This window comes from Phlebotomus papatasi, chromosome 2, assembly GCF_024763615.1.
Source record: "Phlebotomus papatasi isolate M1 chromosome 2, Ppap_2.1, whole genome shotgun sequence".
NCBI classification, from domain to species: Eukaryota; Metazoa; Arthropoda; class Insecta; order Diptera; family Psychodidae; genus Phlebotomus; species Phlebotomus papatasi.
Window position 1 is genome coordinate 29,169,534 of NC_077223.1, and position 20,915 is coordinate 29,190,448.

The 20,915-nt window shown below is 33.8% G+C and overlaps 5 protein-coding genes across 6 annotated transcripts in view; all 5 read right to left on the reverse strand.

Annotated features, from left to right (window-relative positions):
* The window catches only part of LOC129800304 (uncharacterized), a 2,720-nt gene extending 2,686 nt beyond the window's left edge, over nucleotides 1–34 (reverse strand). The window contains exon 1 of the mRNA XM_055844591.1: nucleotides 4–34. Coding sequence (XP_055700566.1) covers nucleotides 4–34 — 31 coding nt within the window. The remainder of the gene's footprint in view (nucleotides 1–3) is intronic.
* A 166-nt stretch (nucleotides 35–200) lies between these two features.
* On the reverse strand, nucleotides 201–5,346 carry LOC129803384 (ubiquitin carboxyl-terminal hydrolase nonstop). Its single transcript, XM_055849872.1, has 4 exons — nucleotides 5,041–5,346; nucleotides 4,079–4,937; nucleotides 511–958; nucleotides 201–437 (listed from the first exon to the last, which is right to left on the reverse strand). The coding sequence occupies exons 1-4, from the start codon at nucleotides 5,158–5,160 to the stop codon at nucleotides 386–388; spliced, it is 1,479 nt and encodes a 492-aa protein (XP_055705847.1). The 5' UTR covers nucleotides 5,161–5,346; the 3' UTR covers nucleotides 201–385.
* Nucleotides 5,347–9,102: 3,756 nt separating this feature from the next.
* LOC129803385 (kelch repeat and BTB domain-containing protein 3-like) lies at nucleotides 9,103–14,217 on the reverse strand. Its single transcript, XM_055849873.1, has 2 exons — nucleotides 14,061–14,217; nucleotides 9,103–10,512 (listed from the first exon to the last, which is right to left on the reverse strand). Exon 2 carries the CDS (start codon nucleotides 10,509–10,511, stop codon nucleotides 9,174–9,176), a length of 1,338 nt encoding a protein of 445 aa, XP_055705848.1. The 5' UTR covers nucleotide 10,512; nucleotides 14,061–14,217; the 3' UTR covers nucleotides 9,103–9,173.
* Nucleotides 14,218–15,646: 1,429 nt separating this feature from the next.
* Nucleotides 15,647–17,320, reverse strand: LOC129803386 (BTB/POZ domain-containing protein 6-like). Of its 2 annotated transcripts, none has more exons than XM_055849874.1 (2): nucleotides 17,196–17,320; nucleotides 15,647–17,136 (listed from the first exon to the last, which is right to left on the reverse strand). In XM_055849874.1, exon 2 carries the CDS (start codon nucleotides 17,133–17,135, stop codon nucleotides 15,804–15,806), a length of 1,332 nt encoding a protein of 443 aa, XP_055705849.1. In that variant the 5' UTR covers nucleotide 17,136; nucleotides 17,196–17,320; the 3' UTR covers nucleotides 15,647–15,803. The 2 variants fall into 2 exon arrangements, with proteins under 2 accessions (XP_055705849.1, XP_055705850.1); XM_055849875.1 differs by having other exon boundaries at nucleotides 15,647–17,149.
* Nucleotides 17,321–19,615: 2,295 nt separating this feature from the next.
* LOC129803387 (uncharacterized) lies at nucleotides 19,616–20,846 on the reverse strand. Its single transcript, XM_055849876.1, has 3 exons — nucleotides 20,448–20,846; nucleotides 20,040–20,387; nucleotides 19,616–19,977 (listed from the first exon to the last, which is right to left on the reverse strand). Exons 1-3 carry the CDS (start codon nucleotides 20,685–20,687, stop codon nucleotides 19,834–19,836), a joined length of 732 nt encoding a protein of 243 aa, XP_055705851.1. The 5' UTR covers nucleotides 20,688–20,846; the 3' UTR covers nucleotides 19,616–19,833.
* Between the last annotated feature and the right edge of the window lie 69 nt (nucleotides 20,847–20,915).

Genomic DNA, 20,915 nt, shown 5'->3' on the forward strand with positions numbered 1-20,915 from the left:
CACCAGAGTAACGGAAGAGGCTCTGGAGTGACATCAGGTTTGACAAGCCTACCACGACGACAAGGGTAACTTTAACCCATAATACACCTAAAAACCATAATATTTACACCGATTTCGGATCAGTACTGCAGGGTAAAATAAATATTTACGGAATGTTATTTTAACTTTTTCGGATTTCTCTCAGTGTGAAAACTCTGATATTGCTCGCAATTAATTTATTACGTAAAAAATAATTAAAATTATTTCAGTTTTTATGCGCTACTCTAGAAAAAATGTATAATGTGCCTCTACAGAGACACTAATTCCAACGCATTACGTCCCATAGCTAAACAATTTCATATTTTTTTTTTTAAAAAAACACTAAAATCATACACACATCCTCTCTTTAAAGTTTTCCTTCATATTCAAGAATCTTCTTGTGATAGAATAGTAAATATCTGAAAGGTAAAAGAAAAATATCATCAATAGATGCTTTTTCATTTTGGCATTGAGCTTTCTTTGGTCCCTTACCCTTCACTGTCTAAAACTTGCTTAAGTGTGGCAGTTGTAATGATATGATCATCACACTTGACCCACACATCCTTTTGATGCCGCACGTAGGCTATATAGTGGCCAGTTTCCATTGTTCCGGTGTGGTTAATCACAGCATAGAGGGAGTACCGGAAGTCCGTAAGTCCGTCAGTCTTGTGAGACATGAAGGGTGTCATATCCAGTTCGGCTGGGAATGAAATAAATGTGGAGATCTTCTTATCGATGAGATCCGAATGCTCGAAGCGTTTCAAATGGAAGCTCGCCACGATCGGTAGTGTGCGCATTGAGAATTGCTTTGTGGACTCTTGATAGCTCTTGCACGAGGAGCACTCGATTTTGGCACTTGGACCCAAATGTTCAGCCCGTGTGAAGCGTTCCAGGCAATCAAGGAGGGACTTAGGTGGACCACAGCCTTGATGAGTCTCCCCTGAAGAAATTAGAGTATATTAACTCTTTTGTCATTTTGTAGTACACGATTTTGGGGTTTTCTATTTCAATCCTATTGTAGGATTCGGGAATCGGAGCACTCCGTGAAATCTTTTTTCCTTCGTTCTGTAGCCGAATTCGCAAGATTCCACAGTAATTTCGAATTACCGATTCAAAAATCATCATTAAACAAACTTTTTAGGGTAAAATGGGGTAATTCGGAATCATTTCTAATTCGAAATTTTTGGAATTGGAAAAGGAGAATAATGGTGCTATTCCAATGAAAGATGAGCATTTTATTTAGCACATTACCATTCTCAAGTACTAAAAAAGACCATGACTGTTCTCAAGTGTTATTTCAATGAATGTCAGATGCGTCAGATGGCATTGTGATCGGGTGAGAGCTTACACGGTAAAAACTTTTGAACACTGACCAAAATATTGGAACAAGTTTTCCTTGGAACAATTTTTTTTTGGAATCAATTTGTACCTAGAAAAGATATTTGTTTGTTCCAAAAAGTTTTCTTTACAGTTTTTTTTTACGAAATAGTAGTTACAATTTTGCTAGCGTTTTCTTTTGGAACCGTTTTGATACGGTGGAATGTCTACAAATTTGTGTTGATTTCGTTTTATACAAATTTGTTCCTGAAAGTTGGAATAGAATTTGTTACACTCGGCTGTTTTGTTCCCACTGTCAGGAACAAATTGGTACATTTTTTTATAACAATATTATTTCTACATCTGTTAAATATTTGTTCCAACAATTTTTTGTGTCCGTGGACGAGGTAATTTTTAGAATGAAATTGTTACTCATATGGGGAATCCTTTTGTTCCCATTGTCGGGAACAAATTCGTGTTAAAGATTTCGTCTCACAGTTAAGGCCTATACTTCAGTCGAGATGGATTTCGGTGGCGAAAGTTTATATGGAACATCAAATAAGATTCAACTTAACTCTTTCGTCTCCTTTGGGACTCTGGGTACCCATGGAAACAACAATTTTTTTAGACTATTTAAAATCGATAAAAATCCGATTCTTGTAGATGATTAAAAACTATAAGGATGTCCAAATCTAGGATATTTTTTGCAGGATCCCAATTAAGTCCTGAGCTAAGATATTCTTGGTCAAAACTCGTGAATTTTCGATTTTCTGCTTCCTTGGAGATATTGTGACTTTCTTTTTGATATTTCTAGACCAGAATAAGGAAAAACCTTTCGGGGTCAATAAGTATGATAACTAACAATTACAAATTGCATAAATTCGAAAAATATTTTTTTCTTAAATTTTCAAAAAACTTGTTCAAACTTTATGGGTACGCTCGTCCCCAAAAATCTAGAGGCCAAATGTAACGTTTCTTGTTAATTCCCGCCATTTGCTTTTTGACACCAACCTTGTAAGAAAATTCCAAGCGGGAGCGACATTTTTGCCAATATGGCCGATAATTTTGACATTTGGCAGCGAGGGAGATTGCTTTCAGGGAAGTTTTTCCTATTCTTCCAGATTTTGGAGAATTCTGATTGTCCAGGAAGTGTTTTTTTGGCTCTTGAGAACGCTTAATGTGTCTATAATAACATCGTGTTGAAATAAATGTGTTTTAAATTGTTATGTGTAAAATATTATGAGGAATCTGTTTACAAGCAGGAACTGGATGCCTTTTTTAGCACTTCCTGGACATCCCACAAGATACTGGTCAATAATTCTTCTTGTTTTAGGTATCAACATCGTTCAGGAGTCCTTTGACACGCACAAATAGTTTACAAAATCGATAATATTGGCTTTGGGAAAATAGAAGTTTGTATCCTTTTCGTTCTTTTGGGGACGAGAGTTCCCATGAGTTTTCCAATTTCCCAGAGGCGGAGAAAATTCTTTCTCTACAAAAGTATCATACTTGACCACTAAGACTTACAATAAAGTGAGTTTCACTGAAATTCGTTCGCTGGATATGTTGTGGTCCGGAGAGAGTTAAAAGGTGTGTTTTCCTTCTGTATTACAAGTGTGGAGCTATTTTATAAAACTTGATTTATCATAAATAACGGTGTTTGTGTGGATTTAATGCCAAAAGACAATTTTTAGAGGGATACTTAAGCTCCATTTGTTTTTTAGAAATATCGCTATCTCATCATTTATCCGGCAATGTTCCAATTTTTTCTCTAAAATCCTTGATTATCATTAATGCCTCAAAAAGGATAACGTGATAGGATTTACCACTTTAACTAGTATATTCTCTTTGAAAAAAGAATCTAAGGTTAGAAAAGATCATAAAACTGCAAAAGGAAGATTTTTACAAAATTCGAAGGTCTTCATACTAAGAGATAAATATTTTTCTTGTAATAGGGTAAGTGTGCCAAATTTCGGCATAGTTGCATGCAAGCGCCAAAGTCACAAGTTTGAAATGTAATATTTTTAATAGAAATTGAATTATTTTATTACTTTTTCTTCAGGAGTGTTCACTGGAACTTTGCAGTTTATCATCTTTATTTTCTCTAAAATCATTTTTAGTACATTTTAAAATGAATAAAAATGTAGGCATAGCATTGGTGGCCTATTCCGGCCACCTTTATTCTTATAGTTCCGTCTCCCTCCGGAATTCTAAGAATGTCTTTTTTAAGTCATCTTGTTCGTCGATGCGACATATTTTGTTATTTTTTTTTGCATAGTATAATCTGTACAGTATGCAAAAACTGAAAATTCATGGAAATTCTACGAACAAAAAATGTGGCCGAAATTGCAAGCTAGCCGGATTTTGACACACTTACCCTACTAAGATGAAAATTTTAACAGTTAAATGTTAATTCCGCACAATTATTAGAAAATAAATCATACTAGAGTCATTCAGAATGCAAAAATGCCATAAAACATTTTTTCGCCAGGTTTTTGGGTATTCTGCACCACTGTGCGTCGAGAACAGTTTGCTGAAATGAAATTTATTTTCCGATTAAACTTCCGGTCAAATTTCCGATTAAACACTTAAAGGGTTTAAATGCCACTTCAGTCCTTTAAGCGTTGATATATTTTGTATGAATGTTGGATAAGTAATGGGCGAATGAGGTTCAGTGGGTTCAGCAAATATCCTTTAAGAATTTAACTTTGGGATATTCTTGCTTATCTCCGTAATTCCTTACCCAAATCCAATGAAATGTCCCAAAAGGGGTCAATTGTAGTGGAAACACCTTTGCACAGCTGACACACAACATCACTCTGGAGGCGACCCGTAAATATTTGATCTATGATACAGTTGCAGCGCATTGTGCCATCCCCATCGGAAGCACCCTTTCGTGGTGCCACATGCACCAGTCCCTTATCACATTCCACGGCATTCTTGCAGTGTCGATGGATGATATTGAGGGTGGCCATGAGAAATTCATGGGCATCCTGTTGTTCATAACCGGCTAAATGATGGGCATGGGTCCAGATGAGATGCAGTAGCCTATGCAGAGAAAGTGGAGCCCTGGCACCAGAATAGAATTCCTGGAAGAGCCGCGATACTTCACAAACCAGACACTTCATGCTCGACTCAATGCTGCACTCATGCTTTTCCGAGAGGAAGTAATCCCTGAGTAGTGGAGTGTGAATCAAGGCCTGAACGATGCAGTTCATGAAGCACGTCTTGCCGAGATTCAGTAATCCCCGGAGGCCTATGCTACTGAGTGGTGTCACCATACGTCGTCTTGGATGACTTTTTAGCAATTCCACTTCGATTCGCGAAGGCATCCAGGGTCGCCAGGAGATACTCTTGTTCAGACACCTTGCCTCACGCATTAGGTGCTGCCGTGCAATCTCCTGGCATTCCCTGTCGTAGATAAAGTCCCTGCAATGGTGGCAGTAGATCATGCTGTAGCTGAGTTCAAGCCCAATGTAGTGCTTGGATGTTGTCATGTGGTCCAGGAAGTGGGGACCGCGGCAGGCAAAGTAAATGCAATGCAGACACGCGTACAACTGAGGACCAGATCCACCGCAAACGTAGCACAGGCAGGACAGAGCCTACCAAAACCCACCAAAAAAAAATTTTTTGCACAAAAGCACAAAAGAGAACAATAATCAATTTGACGCTTCAATCAGTCTGGCCACGAGAGAGTTTATTTACCTTTCTCCGGCGAGCTTCCTTGGACACACACGCACTAAAGTAGGCATTGACAAAGCGATAGGAGTCACGATTAAATTCCTTAAAATACGCCACTAAGTGCTGGCAGCCACCTTCATTCATAATTTTCACGTGTTTATCGACACAATGATTCAGGTGATTGATATTTCTGCGTGAGATAGGTGAGTTAAATAAGGGATTTTTCTTTGGTCTTCAACAGCGAAACAACATTTTACATACACAAACACATGCTTCTAGCTAGCCAAAGAAACTGACACACCGTATTGACATTCGGTAAAGTTGTGCGATGGAAGGGGAATGATAACATAGAATTTACCGATGAAACATAGAAACTTTCAGTGTTTTTCCGTTAAAATTCTTTTAAAATTTTTGAACTGCATGGATGATAAACGACAAAAATCATCGGCGGAAATACTTGGACACTTATGGACGGACATTTCTTCAGAGGAAAAGTATCCCTATGAATCATATAGGGTAAATTAAGCTAATTCAAAACCTGCTCCAAATGGAAATTTTTCGTTACTATGGAAACGTCACTGTTTTCATGATTAAATACAGTACTAAATTGCTATATTTATATATTTTCTTTACCACAGTTTCATTATTTAGTTACTTTTGCTCCAAATAAAGCGAAAATCCATTCATATTGACAAATTTTGGTTTATTATAATAAGAGAAATCAGAAAAAGTTAAAATATCATTTCGGAAAGTTAATTTTACCCTGCAGTATTGATCCAAAATCGGTATAAATGGTATAAATATTACCCTTTTAGGTGTATTGAGGGTTAAAGGCACCCTTTTTCGCGTTAATTTTACCCTTAAACAGATGTAAAATTAACATTAAAAAATGTTGATATATTTTTACACCTTTTTAAGTGTAAAATTAACATGGAAAAGGGTAACTTTAACCCCTAATACACCTAAAAAGCATAATATTTACACCGATTTCGGATCAATAATGCAGGGTAAAATTAACATTTACGGAATGTTATTTTAACTTTTTCGGATTTCTCTCACAGTGTAAAATAAACGGAATATGAACACAAATTTTCGATCTTGGAGTAACCACTTGCACTGGATGCAATCCGAACACCTTTAACGCCAGAAAAATTCTCGGTGACCTAAAGGGGAGTCGAACCTGGGACACTTGCATCATAGAGCGAATGCTGTACCGCTTGACGCATTGAGTGCCCTTTAACCAAAATAGATCAATTAAAACTTTGACTAATGCCCTACCTTTAACTACCGATGCCCTACCTTAAATTCAACTGTTATTCACTCTTTTTATAAATGATATTGAGAAAATTGGAATCAATGGTAGGCTGTTCATCTATACCGATGACATTTGCATCTTAATTCTTTCCGGACCACAACATATCCAGCGAACGAATTTCAGTAAAACTCACTTTATTGTAAGTCTTAGTGGTCAAATATGATACTTTTGTAGAGAAAGAATTTTCTCCCCTGGGAAATTGGAAAACTCATGGGAACTCTCGTCCCCTAAAGAACGCAAAGGATACAAACTTGGACAAACTTCAATTTTCCAAAAGCCAATAATATCAATTTTGTGAATTATTTTTGCGTGTCAAATGACTCCTTTACAATGTTGATCACTAAAACAAGAAGAACTATTGACCAGTATCTTCTGAGATGTCGAAGAAGTGGTCAAGAAGACACAAAATTCCTGCTTGCCAACAGATTCCTCAAAATATTTCACACAAAAACACATTTCTTTCAACACGATGTTATTGTAGACACATTAAGCTTTCTCAAAAGCATAAAAGACACTTCCTGGACAATCAGAATTCACCAAAATTAGGAAGAATAGGAAAAACTTCCCTAAAAGCAATCTCCCTCGCTGCCAAATGTCAAAATTATCGGCCATATTGGCAAAAATGTCGCTCCCGCTTGGAATTTTCTTACAAGGTTGGTGTCAAAAAGCAAATGACGGGCATTGGCGGGATAACCTTACATTTGACCTCTAGATTTTTGGGGACGAGAGTACCCATAAAGTTTTTTGAAAATTTAAGAAAAAATTGTTTTTCTAATTTATGTAATCTGTAATTGTTAGTTATCATACTTATTGGCCCCGAGAGGTTTTTCCTTATTCTGGTCTAGAAATATGAAAAAAGTCACAATATCTGCAACGAAGTAGAAAATCGAAAATTCACGATTTTTGATCAAAAATATCTTAGCTCAGGAGTTAATTGGGATCCTGCAAAAAATATCCTAGATTTTTACATCCTTATAGTTTGTAATCATCCACAAGAATCGGATTTTTATCGATTCTAAAAATAGTCCAAAAAAATTCTTTTTTCCATGAGTACCCAGAGTCCCAAAGGAGACGAAAGAGTTAATGATCCCCCTCTACAATGTGAAAAAGAATTCTTTCACTTTGAGTTAAAATAAACTTTTAGTACCGTGAAAAAGAAGTGTTTCTTGAGGATTTTTCTAATAAAGGTACATAAATCACTGTGAAAGTTACTGTGTTAAAAATTGTATACATTAAGGCGTATTTCATAAAAGATTTTATAAAGCTGCTGAGATTAGGTAAAAGAGGTAGTCTGTCATCGTGAGTCACAAATCGTGTTATCACTAATGATGCTTAAAATCGAAAATGACAGATAAGCACCCATTGCGAGTTTTTTTGACGTTTTTTATTAGAGGATTTTGTGAAAAAAAGTCTTTTAAGGGCCCTCAGAGAAGCTTTGCCAAACAACGGGCACTAAATTAAAAACCTTTACATTAATTTATTACAAACTCCATTTTTTATATAGAGTAACTATCTAAGAAAGACACTTGTAAGTCAAAAGCCAAATAGAAAAGAGAATCAAGAAAAATATTATCAAAATCGATGCAATGTCAAACTTTCTGTGTGTCATTTTTAGTAAAACCTTAGGATGACTTTCTGCAAAGTGAGAAAAAGGCATCAAAATGTATTTCTTTCTGTCAAATTATTTTTCTCACGTCATTGAAGAACTAAAGGATTATTAAAAATCGTGTAGTCTGAGTTTAATGTAGTGTGCAATAGATTTAAATCTAAATGGGTCAGGTGGTAGAGTTGCTATGATGCAACGACGCAGATGTCCCGGGTTCGAATTCCTTAATAATAATTAAAAAATAATAATGGATGTCCGGCGAATCTAACTTGCGAGAAGACCTAGTTTCTCTAGGGAAAGTTGTATCACCATTAAAAAAATAAGGGATCCTAGGCAAAATCCCGAAAGCCAAAATTCCGAATGGACCAAAATCATGTTTTGGTGGTTTACAACACGGGGAGGGTTGGGCAAAACGGTAGAGGCAGCAACCAACTCAGAAAGTCGATAATGCAGAAGGACTTGAGAACAGTAAAGTGCTAAAAAATGTTCAGGAGAAATATTTCCTATTTCAAATTTTCATTGGAATAGCATAATTTCTTAAGATTCTAGGCATTATGATTAGGTTAGAAGATTTTAATTTTCGTTTTCATGGTATTTTATTATACGATCTTTCTTTATAAAAACATAAAAACAATAAGTACAAAATTTCAGCTTAAGGTTAGTGTAATTGTACAAAATTTCGGCATAGTGGCATGCAAACGCCAATGTCTTAAGTTTGAAATGTAATGTTTTTAAAATACAAATTGATTTTTTGGTTACTTCTTTTTAAAGAGTGTTGCTTGCTTTTTAAGGATGGAACATTGTAGATAGTTTGCCGTCTTTGTTTTCTCTAAAATCATTTTAATATTATTTTAAAATAAATAAAAATATAGACATAGCTTTGGGTAATATTTCGGTCATCTTGATTCTCATAATTCCTTGCCCTTAGGGAATTCTTCCGCTTTCATTTTTTTGTTATTTTTTGCATTGAATAACCTCCAGAATGCAAAAGCTAAAAAATCATTGAAATTTGAGAAAGAAAAGTGGCCGAAATTGCAAACTGTCCGAATTTGCAAGCTGTCCGAAATTTGCTTAAGTTCCCCTATCTATATTTAAATGGCAAAGAAAATAATAATTCGGGAGTCTAAAACGGGGCCAGACTTATTTTAATTAAAAATGCAACAAGTTGGTTCATTTTTTTATTCCTTGTACAAAGAACAATGCAAACATTTTGCTTTTCAAATAATAAAAAATCCTTTAAAGAAATGGCTGTCGGAAGATCAGATATGGTATCAAGTTGCAATCATCAATTTCAATGAAAATTTCCTTCGAATTGTTGAAATGGAAGATTTCCAAGATTTTATTAGGTTTACTCACAATATGCGGTAGTTTAGCGTCAAATTTGCAATGCAATTGATGGGTGTAATTTGGCAAAATCATTACCATTTCCTGTAATCGCACGATCACTAATTCGTAATCCCAACTTATTTTGTGCCTTTTCTCTATTTTTACATTTCGATTGTACACGTAAGGTACGTACAGATCCAGGCGTTCCAATTTGCAAGATATTTCTGCAATTGCCTGACCTGTTTTCGCTATAAAGGCATATCCTACAAAACCTCTACGAATTGAACTTGTAAACTTTACTGACATTTCTGATAAGCAATCATCCTTGATTTGCAGTTCATTCGTAAAGCATGATACAAGTTGTTGCTCCTTTGGAATATCCACTTTTATTGACTTTATTGAAAAAATTGTTGTTTTCTTGCGGGAATTCTTTTCTGATTGGGACTTTTCTCCATTAGCCAGAGAAGAAGAAATATCTAGAATTTCTTTCGGAGTCAGTATCTCTGGATATTTTGCCAATATCTCAAATATCCATTTCATTTGCATCGAAGAAAATGGTATTCTGTAGAAAATGTGCCGTAGGATTCTCCGCAGATTTTTGGGTTCAGGAACAATTTTGATTTTCAAGCAATTGTGAATTGCCCACTTCATCAATGCATCAAACAATTCCATTTCATTGCAACGTAAGTCCATTCTTTCAGTAATTTTTTGCAGTGCATCAAATGGAAGATTGCGAAAGATTTTCATTGAAGATTCATCCTGGATTATTGAGGAAAAGTGGTATGCTATGATATCCAATACTTTATTGATAAGTACTGAATCTTCTGTTATCGATAAGCATCTACTGAATATCATCATGCATGTTTTATCTGTGGTATTTAGATAGAGGTAATCTGTACAGAGTTTTACTAAATGATCAATTTGAAACCTATGAGCCAGTTTCAAAATTTCCAAAGTGCTTTTGTCATCTAGAAATACTTTTCCGGTATAGCAATAACTGAGAAATCCTAGAAATGACTCATAAGATACATCCTCAACTGGAAGTTCGTCTTTGTCCAACTTCAGCAGATTGAATGCATTATAGAATTGCCAACTGCATGAACTCAGTATGAACTTGTGTCCAGGAACTCTCTTCTTTTCCTTTCCAACCACAAAAATCATATCTGAGAGGAATTCATTGCAAATGAACTTCGACAGTCTCTCTTCAATACATTCATTTCCACTCCAAAAAGTAGAATTTACTTCCATCCTGAAAAGGAAGATGTTTTCAGGGAACTTATCATATCCATTCAAGCCCATATTTGTATAGAAAAGCTCTTTCAGATTCTCTCAAACTATAGAATCCTCAAGAATCTCCTTTAGAATCTTCTTTAGAATGCTATGCTTCAAAAGTACTTTTTTAATCAATTGAAAAATCACTCAAAAGATTGTCCAAAATAGCTAAAAGTTACACAATTGTATTTCAGATAAAATAATTTTATCAGTTCGTAATTGATTGGAACCGGTTCAGACTTGTCAGAAATTCCAAGACCTTTCCAAAAAGTCTTCAACTGACCTATTTGGTTGAGAAATACATTTTCTAGAGCCTTTTTAAATTTTAACCTTGAAAAACAGTGAGGGAAAATCGCGCTACCTTCGGACAAGTCAATTTTTACTCAAAGCTATTTTCTGGAAATTTTAGGCAGGACTAGCTAATTAAAAAACACATGGAAAAATTGTATTGTTCGAAGCTTTAGTCATCTGAAGGTAACGCGCTTTTCTCTAATAAAAACGATTCAACGATATTTTCGAATAAGGACCAAATGTCCGCGCCTAGGTTACCTATATTATATTCAAAAATGAAAAAAAAAACGTTCGAAGTGATTTTGAGTAATCCCAAAAAAACATGGACTATAGGAATAATAAATAAATAAATAAACGAGAAAAACATTTATAGAATAAAGCGTCATCGAATTTAAGTGCTCCGGTTTATTCGATATCGAATGATTGAACTCCTATTTTCGAAGTTGTAATAATTTATAATCAAAATCAATAATTATAAGTGCTTAGTGCTTATGCTTTGTAATAATGTTTTCTTAAAGTTCTTTATAAAATTTCTTTAATATTTTAAAATGTTCTTAACCCATGTAATACATTTTGATAGTGAGTTTATTATCGAAAATCTTTAGAATCGCAGATATGATGTGACTTTATATGAATAAGAAGTTAAACAAAAATTTATGCTTAAAAATTTGGGAATCTTCTAATGCGAAAGTTACCCGAAAGAAGATAAGAACGCTTCTCCACGTCTTAATTAAGTTAAAAGTTTGTAACACAAGTCAAATTTACGGAGTTTAATGCCCTAGACACACTTACGACGGAAGCCGAGAGATGACTTAACGTAATTATAATCAAAATAATGATTTGATTACACGGACGGACGGATGGACGGGAACGTATTTAGCCATACATAATGTTCGTGATCAGGAACTGGCCAAACATATTTTGACAAAGTTTGGGGCCGATCAGAGAACATGAGATTTTGTTAGGTTTATAGTAGATAAGATTGCTAAGAATCTCATTGAATAATGATCAGTAGGGGAATTCTGTAACAGTCTGACAATGTCATATGACAAATTTAATTTTTTATGTGGTAAATTCGGAAGAACTGATTAAAAATCTGTCTCATATCAGTTACTGAAAGTTTCAAACAGCTGCTTATAATAGCCATTAGATGCTCACTAGACTTTGTTGTTCTACTCCCGAATTAAAAATGAAAATTTGTCATATGACATTGTCATATCGTTAGAGAATTCCCCTACATATTAAATTTTCATCAGTTTATGACTACTCTGTCTTTCAGCTTAAGTCGCGAAACGGCTTAGTTAGTGATAGTGGGAATTTAGTAAAATCATTATTTTGATTATAATTACAGTAGACTCTCTCAAATTCGGGCATTTGGGACCGAAATGTCACCCGAATTAGAGAGAAATTCGGGCGTGAAATTTTTTGAAATGCAACGATTTTTTGTTTACCTGCGTACTTATATTAAATTTACGTGCTCATATTAATTGTAAATTTTATGAAAACCCCTTAATAATGCAAAATCACATCACAAATCAGACAAAGTATGGGAAATTTGAGCATTATTTCCTTCATTCGATAATCACAATCGAACTTCAAAAATGTCAACAAACTCTTTCCAAATTTAACCCTCTAACGGTGTTTTCTGTAATATGCGAAAAAAAGTTCTAAAACAATGTTTTCTAGGATAATTATGATCCAATAAAGTCGAAAAAACCATCCAGTCTTCATTATCTCTTTTATTTTATGCGCTAGGTGAGAAAATATAAATTTTTTTTGAAACTCTTTTTGCTTCTAAAATTTACATTTTTAGTTTTTTCAAAATTGTTAAATAAAATATACAAAGTAGAATGATATAGCTTTCAGTAAAAAATAAATTTATTTTAGTCAGATAACTTTAAATCGGTATTTTTATGGAAATTGGAAATGAGTTGTTTTGCACAAATATTTTTGGTTGCTTTTTCTCTGACCTGTCACACAAAACTGAGAATAGCAACAAAACCAAGAGTCAAAATGAGTTCAAACTTTCAAGAGATGTTTATAAGACTATTACCGAGGACACTATAGCACTTTTAAATAAATAAAACCTTTATTGTCGCTGTAAATGTGATTTTTGTGAAGACCGCCTGGAGATGATCTTACCCGTTAGAGGGTTAACTGCTGCCCGAATTAAAAAGTAGCCCGATCTTAAAAGAGCCGAATTAGTAAGAGTCTGTACGTTAAATCGTCTCTCAGCTTAACTCGTAAATGTGTCTAAAGGTGTCTACACATTGGGAGCAATTTTCGTCAAAAAATTGCGTTTTGACAGAAATTTGAAGTTTCCCCCTACAACGCTGCAGGGAATTTCCTTCAAAAAAGCAATTTTTGACAAAAATTGCTCCCAATGTGTAGAGGCCATAAGGCTAGGGCTTAACCCTTTAACGACGAGACAGTTTTCGCTGACCGAAAATCAGCAATAAAAATTAAACCGATAAACAAAACTTGTGAAACGCCTTACATCTAACCTTCGAAAAACCAACAGAGTCTGATTCGGTGTATTTTGTGCCTCTATGAACGATAGGGACAATAATAGCCAAAAAATGTAAGAAATTTTTCTGACAATACCAATGACTGATAATTTTCATTCTAATGAAAAATATTATGTTTGAGTATTGTAGTTTCTTGTTCTAAAACGGTTTTGCTTAAAAAAAATTGGAAGTATAAAAAATAATTAAAATCAATTTTCAATATCAAAATTTAAAAATTCGTCATTTTTGAGCTTAAATATTTACTACATAGCAAATAGCTGGAGACTTGCAAAAAATATCCTAGATTCCTTCAACCTTCTACTTTACAATTACGTACAAACAAAAGAAAAAAATAACTTTAGCAAGTCAGGAAAAATTATTTTCTTTATGGGACACCGGTGTTCCAATCGTCCTTAAAGGGTTAACCCTAAAGACGATAGGAACACCGGTGACACAAAATTCTTTTTCCTAACAGCCTTCTAAAGTTATATTATCCTCTAAAAAATCAGAGATTAATTTTGCTTTCGACCCGTAATTTTTGACGTTCTCGTCCTTAAAGGGTTAAAAGGGTTAAAAGTAACAGATTTGAGAATTTTGTACAATTGGACTTAAATAGAGAAAAGCGTTCCAAAAGGGAAATGATTGAAAACTGTAAATTTTCTTCTAAAAATCTATTCAATTTTATATAGTGAATTTTGTAATAAACTATTGTGCCATTAAGATATACCTGACACGATAAAAGATGTAGTCTGCGTCCTGATAATCTTCACTCTATTTAATTAAATTTAACTTGCAAAATATTTAAGAATGCCAAACTAATTTTGCGTTTTCCAAATACGATCAATCAGCTGATGTTCCACAAACAAACCCAGGTGGCCAGTAATGCTATTCCACAGACCATATTTGTATGCCAATGTTATGCATAAAAACAACAGTCTCAAGAATCTAAAATAAACAGTCTTTTTAATTTTTTTCTTATTGTATTTATTTATAGTATCCCCTAAAGGAAAAGAACTAAATCTGAGTAAAATAAACCGTATGATAAGAATAATAATAAATAAACTTACATTAAGAATTAGTGATAAGCCAAGATCACTTCATATTGTGGGTAAAATTCTTAACCTGAGCTAAAATTGAATGGCAAATTGATTTGGATTTCGAAACTGGGGAATTAAAACCCAATAATGTCAAGTAAATACATGGCATTTAGCTATCGACTGCTCCATTTCATACTATGCTAAATCGACTTACTTTTATATTACTCCGAGAGATATGTTATTCCTGGGATCAAAATCTACAACTGGTGAAAATTTTGTAGTCATCCGTCGTTCGGGTAACGAGATATTCTATTTCTACGAAAAAAAAATTACACGGGCAGCACAGGAAATCGCCAACTTCAAATTCAAATGGCTCTCCTGAAAAGATGTCATTCTAAGATAGTATAATATGGAATGGAAGCGTCGATATATTGGCGGGAAACTGTAAAATAGGTTAAATAGATAAAAGACCAGAATATCCTGTATAACTTTACCGAAGAAATTAATCTTATGAATTGCTCAAGAAGTGAAATAATTGAGGTTATTTGTTTTGGGGTTTGTGTTTTCGACTAGAGCGTTCCTATTTCCTATTGAAGTGAAAAACTTGTAAAATTTAAGAAGATCTTTCTGTAAAATCTTATTTTATCCAACATCTATGTATTTTCAGAGTGTTGTAATGGGAAAAAACAATTTTTTTATACCTAAATTTTTCATTTCATTTTCATTAAATGACAAAATCGGACAGATTTTCTGTAATTAATTATCAACATTGGTTAAGCAAGAGTTAAGATAAGTGAAGTTATGTGTTATGAAAATTGGTTTTTCGACACTTCCGCCCCTAGTGTTGAAAGTTCTAATGTTCTGAAAAAATGTAATATTTTGTAAGGTTTTACATTGTCGACCTTAATTGATCGATGACGTTTTGAATTTCGAAAAATTGAATCCTTGTATATCTGATACTGTAGAAATCACAGAAAGCTTTCACCGCTTTTTGGAAACTCATTTTCCTTTAATCTCAATCCTAAGACAAAATTTTAACTAAAATTTATAATGACTGTTAATAAATATAAAAACGTTGCCCGTACAACCCCCAAAAAGTTTAGATTACATTGTTAATAAAAACAGGAGAAACAAGTCGACCAATTTTTGAACCTTGACTTCTTATAACTCAAGTCAGGAGGGTCTGGGAACTTGAGTTTTTTTTCGATCAGAAGCTCTCGCAAGTAGAAATTTCATTCAGTTTAAGAGTTATCAAGCTAGAAAGATCAGCTGAACATTTCTTTTTAGTCAATAGTTTATTCAAAATCGATAAAATTATAATAGTTTTTGTTTTTTTAGTATATTTTCATGAACAGTTTTACATCATAAAATGATTGGATTGAATTTTCAGTGTGATTTGATTGCATTATGTGGTTTAAAAAAATTAGTTGACATTAAAAAAAATTGAAAATTAAATACGGTATAAAGTTGCTATTATCATCGATTTCAGTTTGAATTCCTGTAATATTGGAGCACAATGTTTGTTTCGTTTTACTAATTCGCGGTACATATACATCGTATTTGCAATCTAAGTTATAGAAGAAATGTGGCCTGATCTTTACCTTTTCCTGGAACCGTACAATAACTAATTCGTAATCCCAACTAATCCTATGCCTTTTCTCCACTGTTCCTACATTTGTTATAGAAAAGTTGCGATCAAGACATCTTATTTCGTATGTAATATTCGGAATTTCTTGACTCCTTTTAACAATGAAGCCGTATCCCAAGAGAGTCATGGTTAATATTGAACTCTTGAATTTTATTTGATTTTGAGACGACCAATCATAATTGACTTGAAGTTCCTTTGTGAAACATGGATTTATCATTTCCCCCAGAGAAATGTCAATTCTTAAGGAATTTATTGAAAATTTCAATTTGCATTGATTCCCTTTTGGATAAATCTTTTCTTTTTCTTCAAGTAAGGAATAAATGTCTACAATTTCACTTTGCATCAAAAGTCCTGGATATTTAGCCAGAATTTCCAAAATCCATTTCATTTTCATAGATCGCAATGATATTTTGTAAAACACATCGTGCAAAATTTTCCTAAGATTCTTAGGCACAGGAGGAATATTGGTCTTTATGCAATTGTGAATTGCCCATTTCATCAGGGAATCAAACAATTGCATTTCATCACATTCCAAATCACTATTTGCTATTTTCCTCAGTGCATCCAATGGAAGATCAATGAATGCTTGCACGGAATCTTCTCTTCTCATAAGGTAAGAAAAGTTATTTGCAATAGTATCCAAAATCTTCATGTTCAGAAAAGGATTTTCCCGAATGCACAAGTATTCACTGTATAGCTTCAAGCATGTCTCACCAGTTATCTTTGAGCTTACGTGATCCTCAGAAAGCCTTAACAGAGGATCAATTTTAAATCTCTGGGCAAGTATGTAAATATCTATTGCATTTTCATTATCCAAATCCACCTTTCCCGTGTAGCAATATTTGAGAAATTCCAGAAATGCCTCGTAAGATACATCCTCAACCAGGAATTCATCTTTGTCCAACTTTAGCAGATTGAATGCATTGTAGAACTGCCAACTGCATGAATTTAGTATAAACTTGTGTCCAGGAACTCTTTTGCGTTCCTTTCCTACCAGAAAAGTCATATCTGAGAGGAATTCATTGCAAATGAACTTCGACAGTCTCTCCTCAATACTTTCAAGTTCACTCCAAAAAGCCTCAATTGCCTCAATGCTATTGGCAGAGTCTACGTCCATCCTATGGAAATTTTCTGTTACTAATATAGTAGATTTTTATTAAATAGTATTTAATTTTACCTTTGGCTTTGATAACGAAATTTCTACACTACTTTTACTGAATTGGAAGACTTAGGGAAATCAAGGAAGTCTCAATGCCCTAAAGAGATTAACGGTCCTTGTGGTTACCGTTTCAACCGTTTCAACGATAAAAAGACCTAAGGAAGGTTTACCGGGTTTTCTACTCAAAACTAGTTCCACAATAAGTTCCATCCCGGCTGGCTATGATCTTGCTCAACTTTCTATATTTTTCATATTTCGTATATCATTAAGGGAAGGGTAATGTGTTATATTGGTTATATTCGATATTGAACAAATAAAATTGAATTTTATATAAATTTGATTCGTAAGACTTGGCCAATAATTAAAAAAATAAGAAGCTTAATATGTTTGGTTCGTAGGGCAGACTGGAGCCAATTTAACCAACAAATGAATTGCTAAATTACACTATAATTATTTTAGAAAGATAAATCAAATAGGGGAAATTGGCCTGCCTTTGAATGCGGGCGGCAGCCTTTTAATGCTTAATTTTTTCTCTTTTTTCCCAAAGCTCAAATTCCATTTTTTTAATCGAAGTTAATAGAAAATTGTTAATATAGGGTTAAATTAAATAACATACACATTTTTTCTCAATTACATTTTTTTCTAAATTGAAAAATAAAGTACATGAGATACGGTTTATGTATTAAATATCGTATCCAGCAATTAATCTCCATGGCTTTGCTGGCATATGAATCCTTTCGTCTAAGGTTTTCATGACCTTTTTGGACAAATGTGGCTAAATTTCGATAATTCAGGAATAAAGTCCTCTTTTAATGCACAGAGGTGGATGTAGGCCTGTTGACTTAGGCTTGTGACTTCGAATAACTGAATAAAAAAATGTAATGGTCTAAAATTACATGATCCAATGAACCAATTTTGATCACCAATAGAGAAAATCACAATCAGGAAATGTTTTATGCAGGAATTGCATTATTTCGTAGGCTATATGACATGTCACACTATCATGCTAAATCTACATGTCCTCAATATTAATGAATTCATAATTAATTAATTAGTAATGAACAAATCCTGCAATTTAGGCTTCATAAACTTGGTTATCATGTTGCGATATCGAGCGTCAGTAACAGTAACGCTTGATTAGCTTTATTTTCGGATAATATTCTGATACGATATTATTAATAATTTCAAGGGTTTGTTCTTGAATGGCAAGTGTATTTAGCACCCACAATTAATTCAGTTCTGTGAATTTTTGAATTAGACTCTTCATAGTTAACGTAGTTAAGTATATTTCCTAACCAATTCTCAACCAAATTATTTAATTATTTTTGAAATATTTTTTAAGAACAAAAAAGCGTTGGTCTGTCATTTAGTGATGGATTTTTAATAACCCTAATCTATAAACTGTCGCGTAGTATTTTTATTATTCGTTGGGGACCTTTATTACAGAAGCACCGCTCAATTTAAATCTGGCGTGATTTCTGGGACACCCTTTAGTATCAACTATAGTTCACAAAATAGAAATTTTACAATGAAAAATAAGAGAAAAATTAAAACATTCAAAGGCTGGCGCAGCAGCTTGTTTGGAAATGTTACGAGCATTACAAAAATTGCAAATTTGACCACATAGGTTAAGAAATGTGTCGGTCAGAGAACGAGTGGCATATTTTAATAGTGAAATGCATATATGATAGGCCCATTTTGCTGTAAGCGTCTCAAATAGGTCCTTACGAGTAAATTAAACTGTTTTATGTCATAAGTATACTTGGACGAAATATTCATTTGGACTATTCCCAAAGTATATCCAAAAACTGAAGAAATAGTTTTCGAAATAAAACAAAACGCGATATAGTTTTGACGTCACTTGAGGTAACTATGAAAAAAAAAATGTCTAGTACAGTGGAAGGCTTCGCACACTATCCGGTTTCGAACACTTTTTTCTTAATGCTTTTAATGAATCTGACCCTTTTTTTCAGGAAATGTGTGACTTAAAACTAGCTATTAAGCTACCCATAGATAGATCATATTCATTGAAGGAATATGTAAAAATATAAGTTTCCGAAGCCAGAGGGTGTGCGAAAATTGAAAACATTTCCTTATATTTCAGCCTCTTTCGTATAAAATCGATCATCATTGAGTATGATTATTAATAAAGTGTGAGAATATTACTAACAAGTATTAGTACGAGTAGCGAAGTGCTAATTAAAATTAAATCTCCCACTCGTGGACTATCGTAGAGTTGTATTTAGGCATTTGGAATATTTAGGAAGCCCATCCCAGTCGATCAGACAAACATCTTCATTTTTCCATTATATATAAATAAATAAGAGATAATTTTTTTTAGGAAACAGAATTTAATCAGACAGTTGATAAGCTGCAGGAGTGCATTATGACGGATTATGAAGGAATAAGTCAAAGGTACGGGACCAAAATCAAAAAACTTTTCGCAGAAAAAAGAAATATTTATTGATAATTTGTTATTATATGGATACCGTCTAGTATTTAGGCAATCTGGATCATTTAGGAAAATCTACGATGATTTTATCAAAAGCAAACTATCTGTTTTCTTAAGGAAAACTACATTCCTTTTGAAAGTAAATAAACGAAAATGAAAGTTGAATCTCAAAATTGATTTCGACATAATTCCTTGTGTAAAATTCTATCCAAAGTCCGATGGGCTGCTCTCACGTCTTGTCTTCTCTGCAACTTTCTTAAACTTAAAAACGGTATTTGCATATCGGTAGTACAACTTTCCTTGAGGCTTCTTTCCAGAAATACCAGGTCGACGCACAAAATATGTGCTCTAAATTGAAAAAGATACGGTTTAAGAGCAACATTTTAACAGTAACTCACAAAAATCCTCACCTCAACTTCCGTGGGAAAGACTTTGACAATTTCCCTGGCATAATAAGCCATTTCATTAGAAGTCATTTTCTCCCGTGTAGTCATGTGGAAGTCCACTATAACATGGCAGAGGTACAATTGTTCAGAACTCGAAAGCATGTGATCCTTTTCATAGGAAGACAAAAGTTTGATTCCTTTCAGCGTATTTCGAAGGAGTTCGCGCAAATTAAAAACTCCAATTGCCGGATGCAGACTAATTGGGGTAGGAGTCACTGTTCTAGATTCTAATGAAGTATGAGGAGAATATTTGAGAGAATCTCCCTGAGAGTTATCCATTGAGTTCATCATATCTTGCTGCATAGGCATAAACTGGGAAAAATAAGGATAATTAATTTGGTTTCCTTTTATCCTAAATTTATTACCATTTACCCCATTATTGTGTTCTTTCCACATACTGAGGCACTCTCTGAAGAGGATCTTTTCACCCAGGCGCGTATCCTCACTAAACACCACATCAATATCAGAGGATTTCATTAATTTGAGATGGACAATTTTTGTGATTCCACAGTACAGCAGACGCTCAACTGTTCTGGGTTGGAGACCCCACGACTCAAACACCTTTTGAGAGGCTGTATCATCGTCCACAAACATATTATCCTCTTCATTCATATTTGATTACACAAAATCCTTATCCATGTAAACTTGAAATTAACTATTTTTCAGTTAAAAATGTAATAAAATTGTGATTTTCTTTTAAAATAAAAAAATATCACTAAAGTTTGACATATAGTCAAGGAGGAGTATTTTATTCAGATGGTGTACATTGGTAATTAGAGGCACGCTCCCAAGTGGAAAAATACTATATATGATATATAGGTAAAAGTATGAGTACGTTTG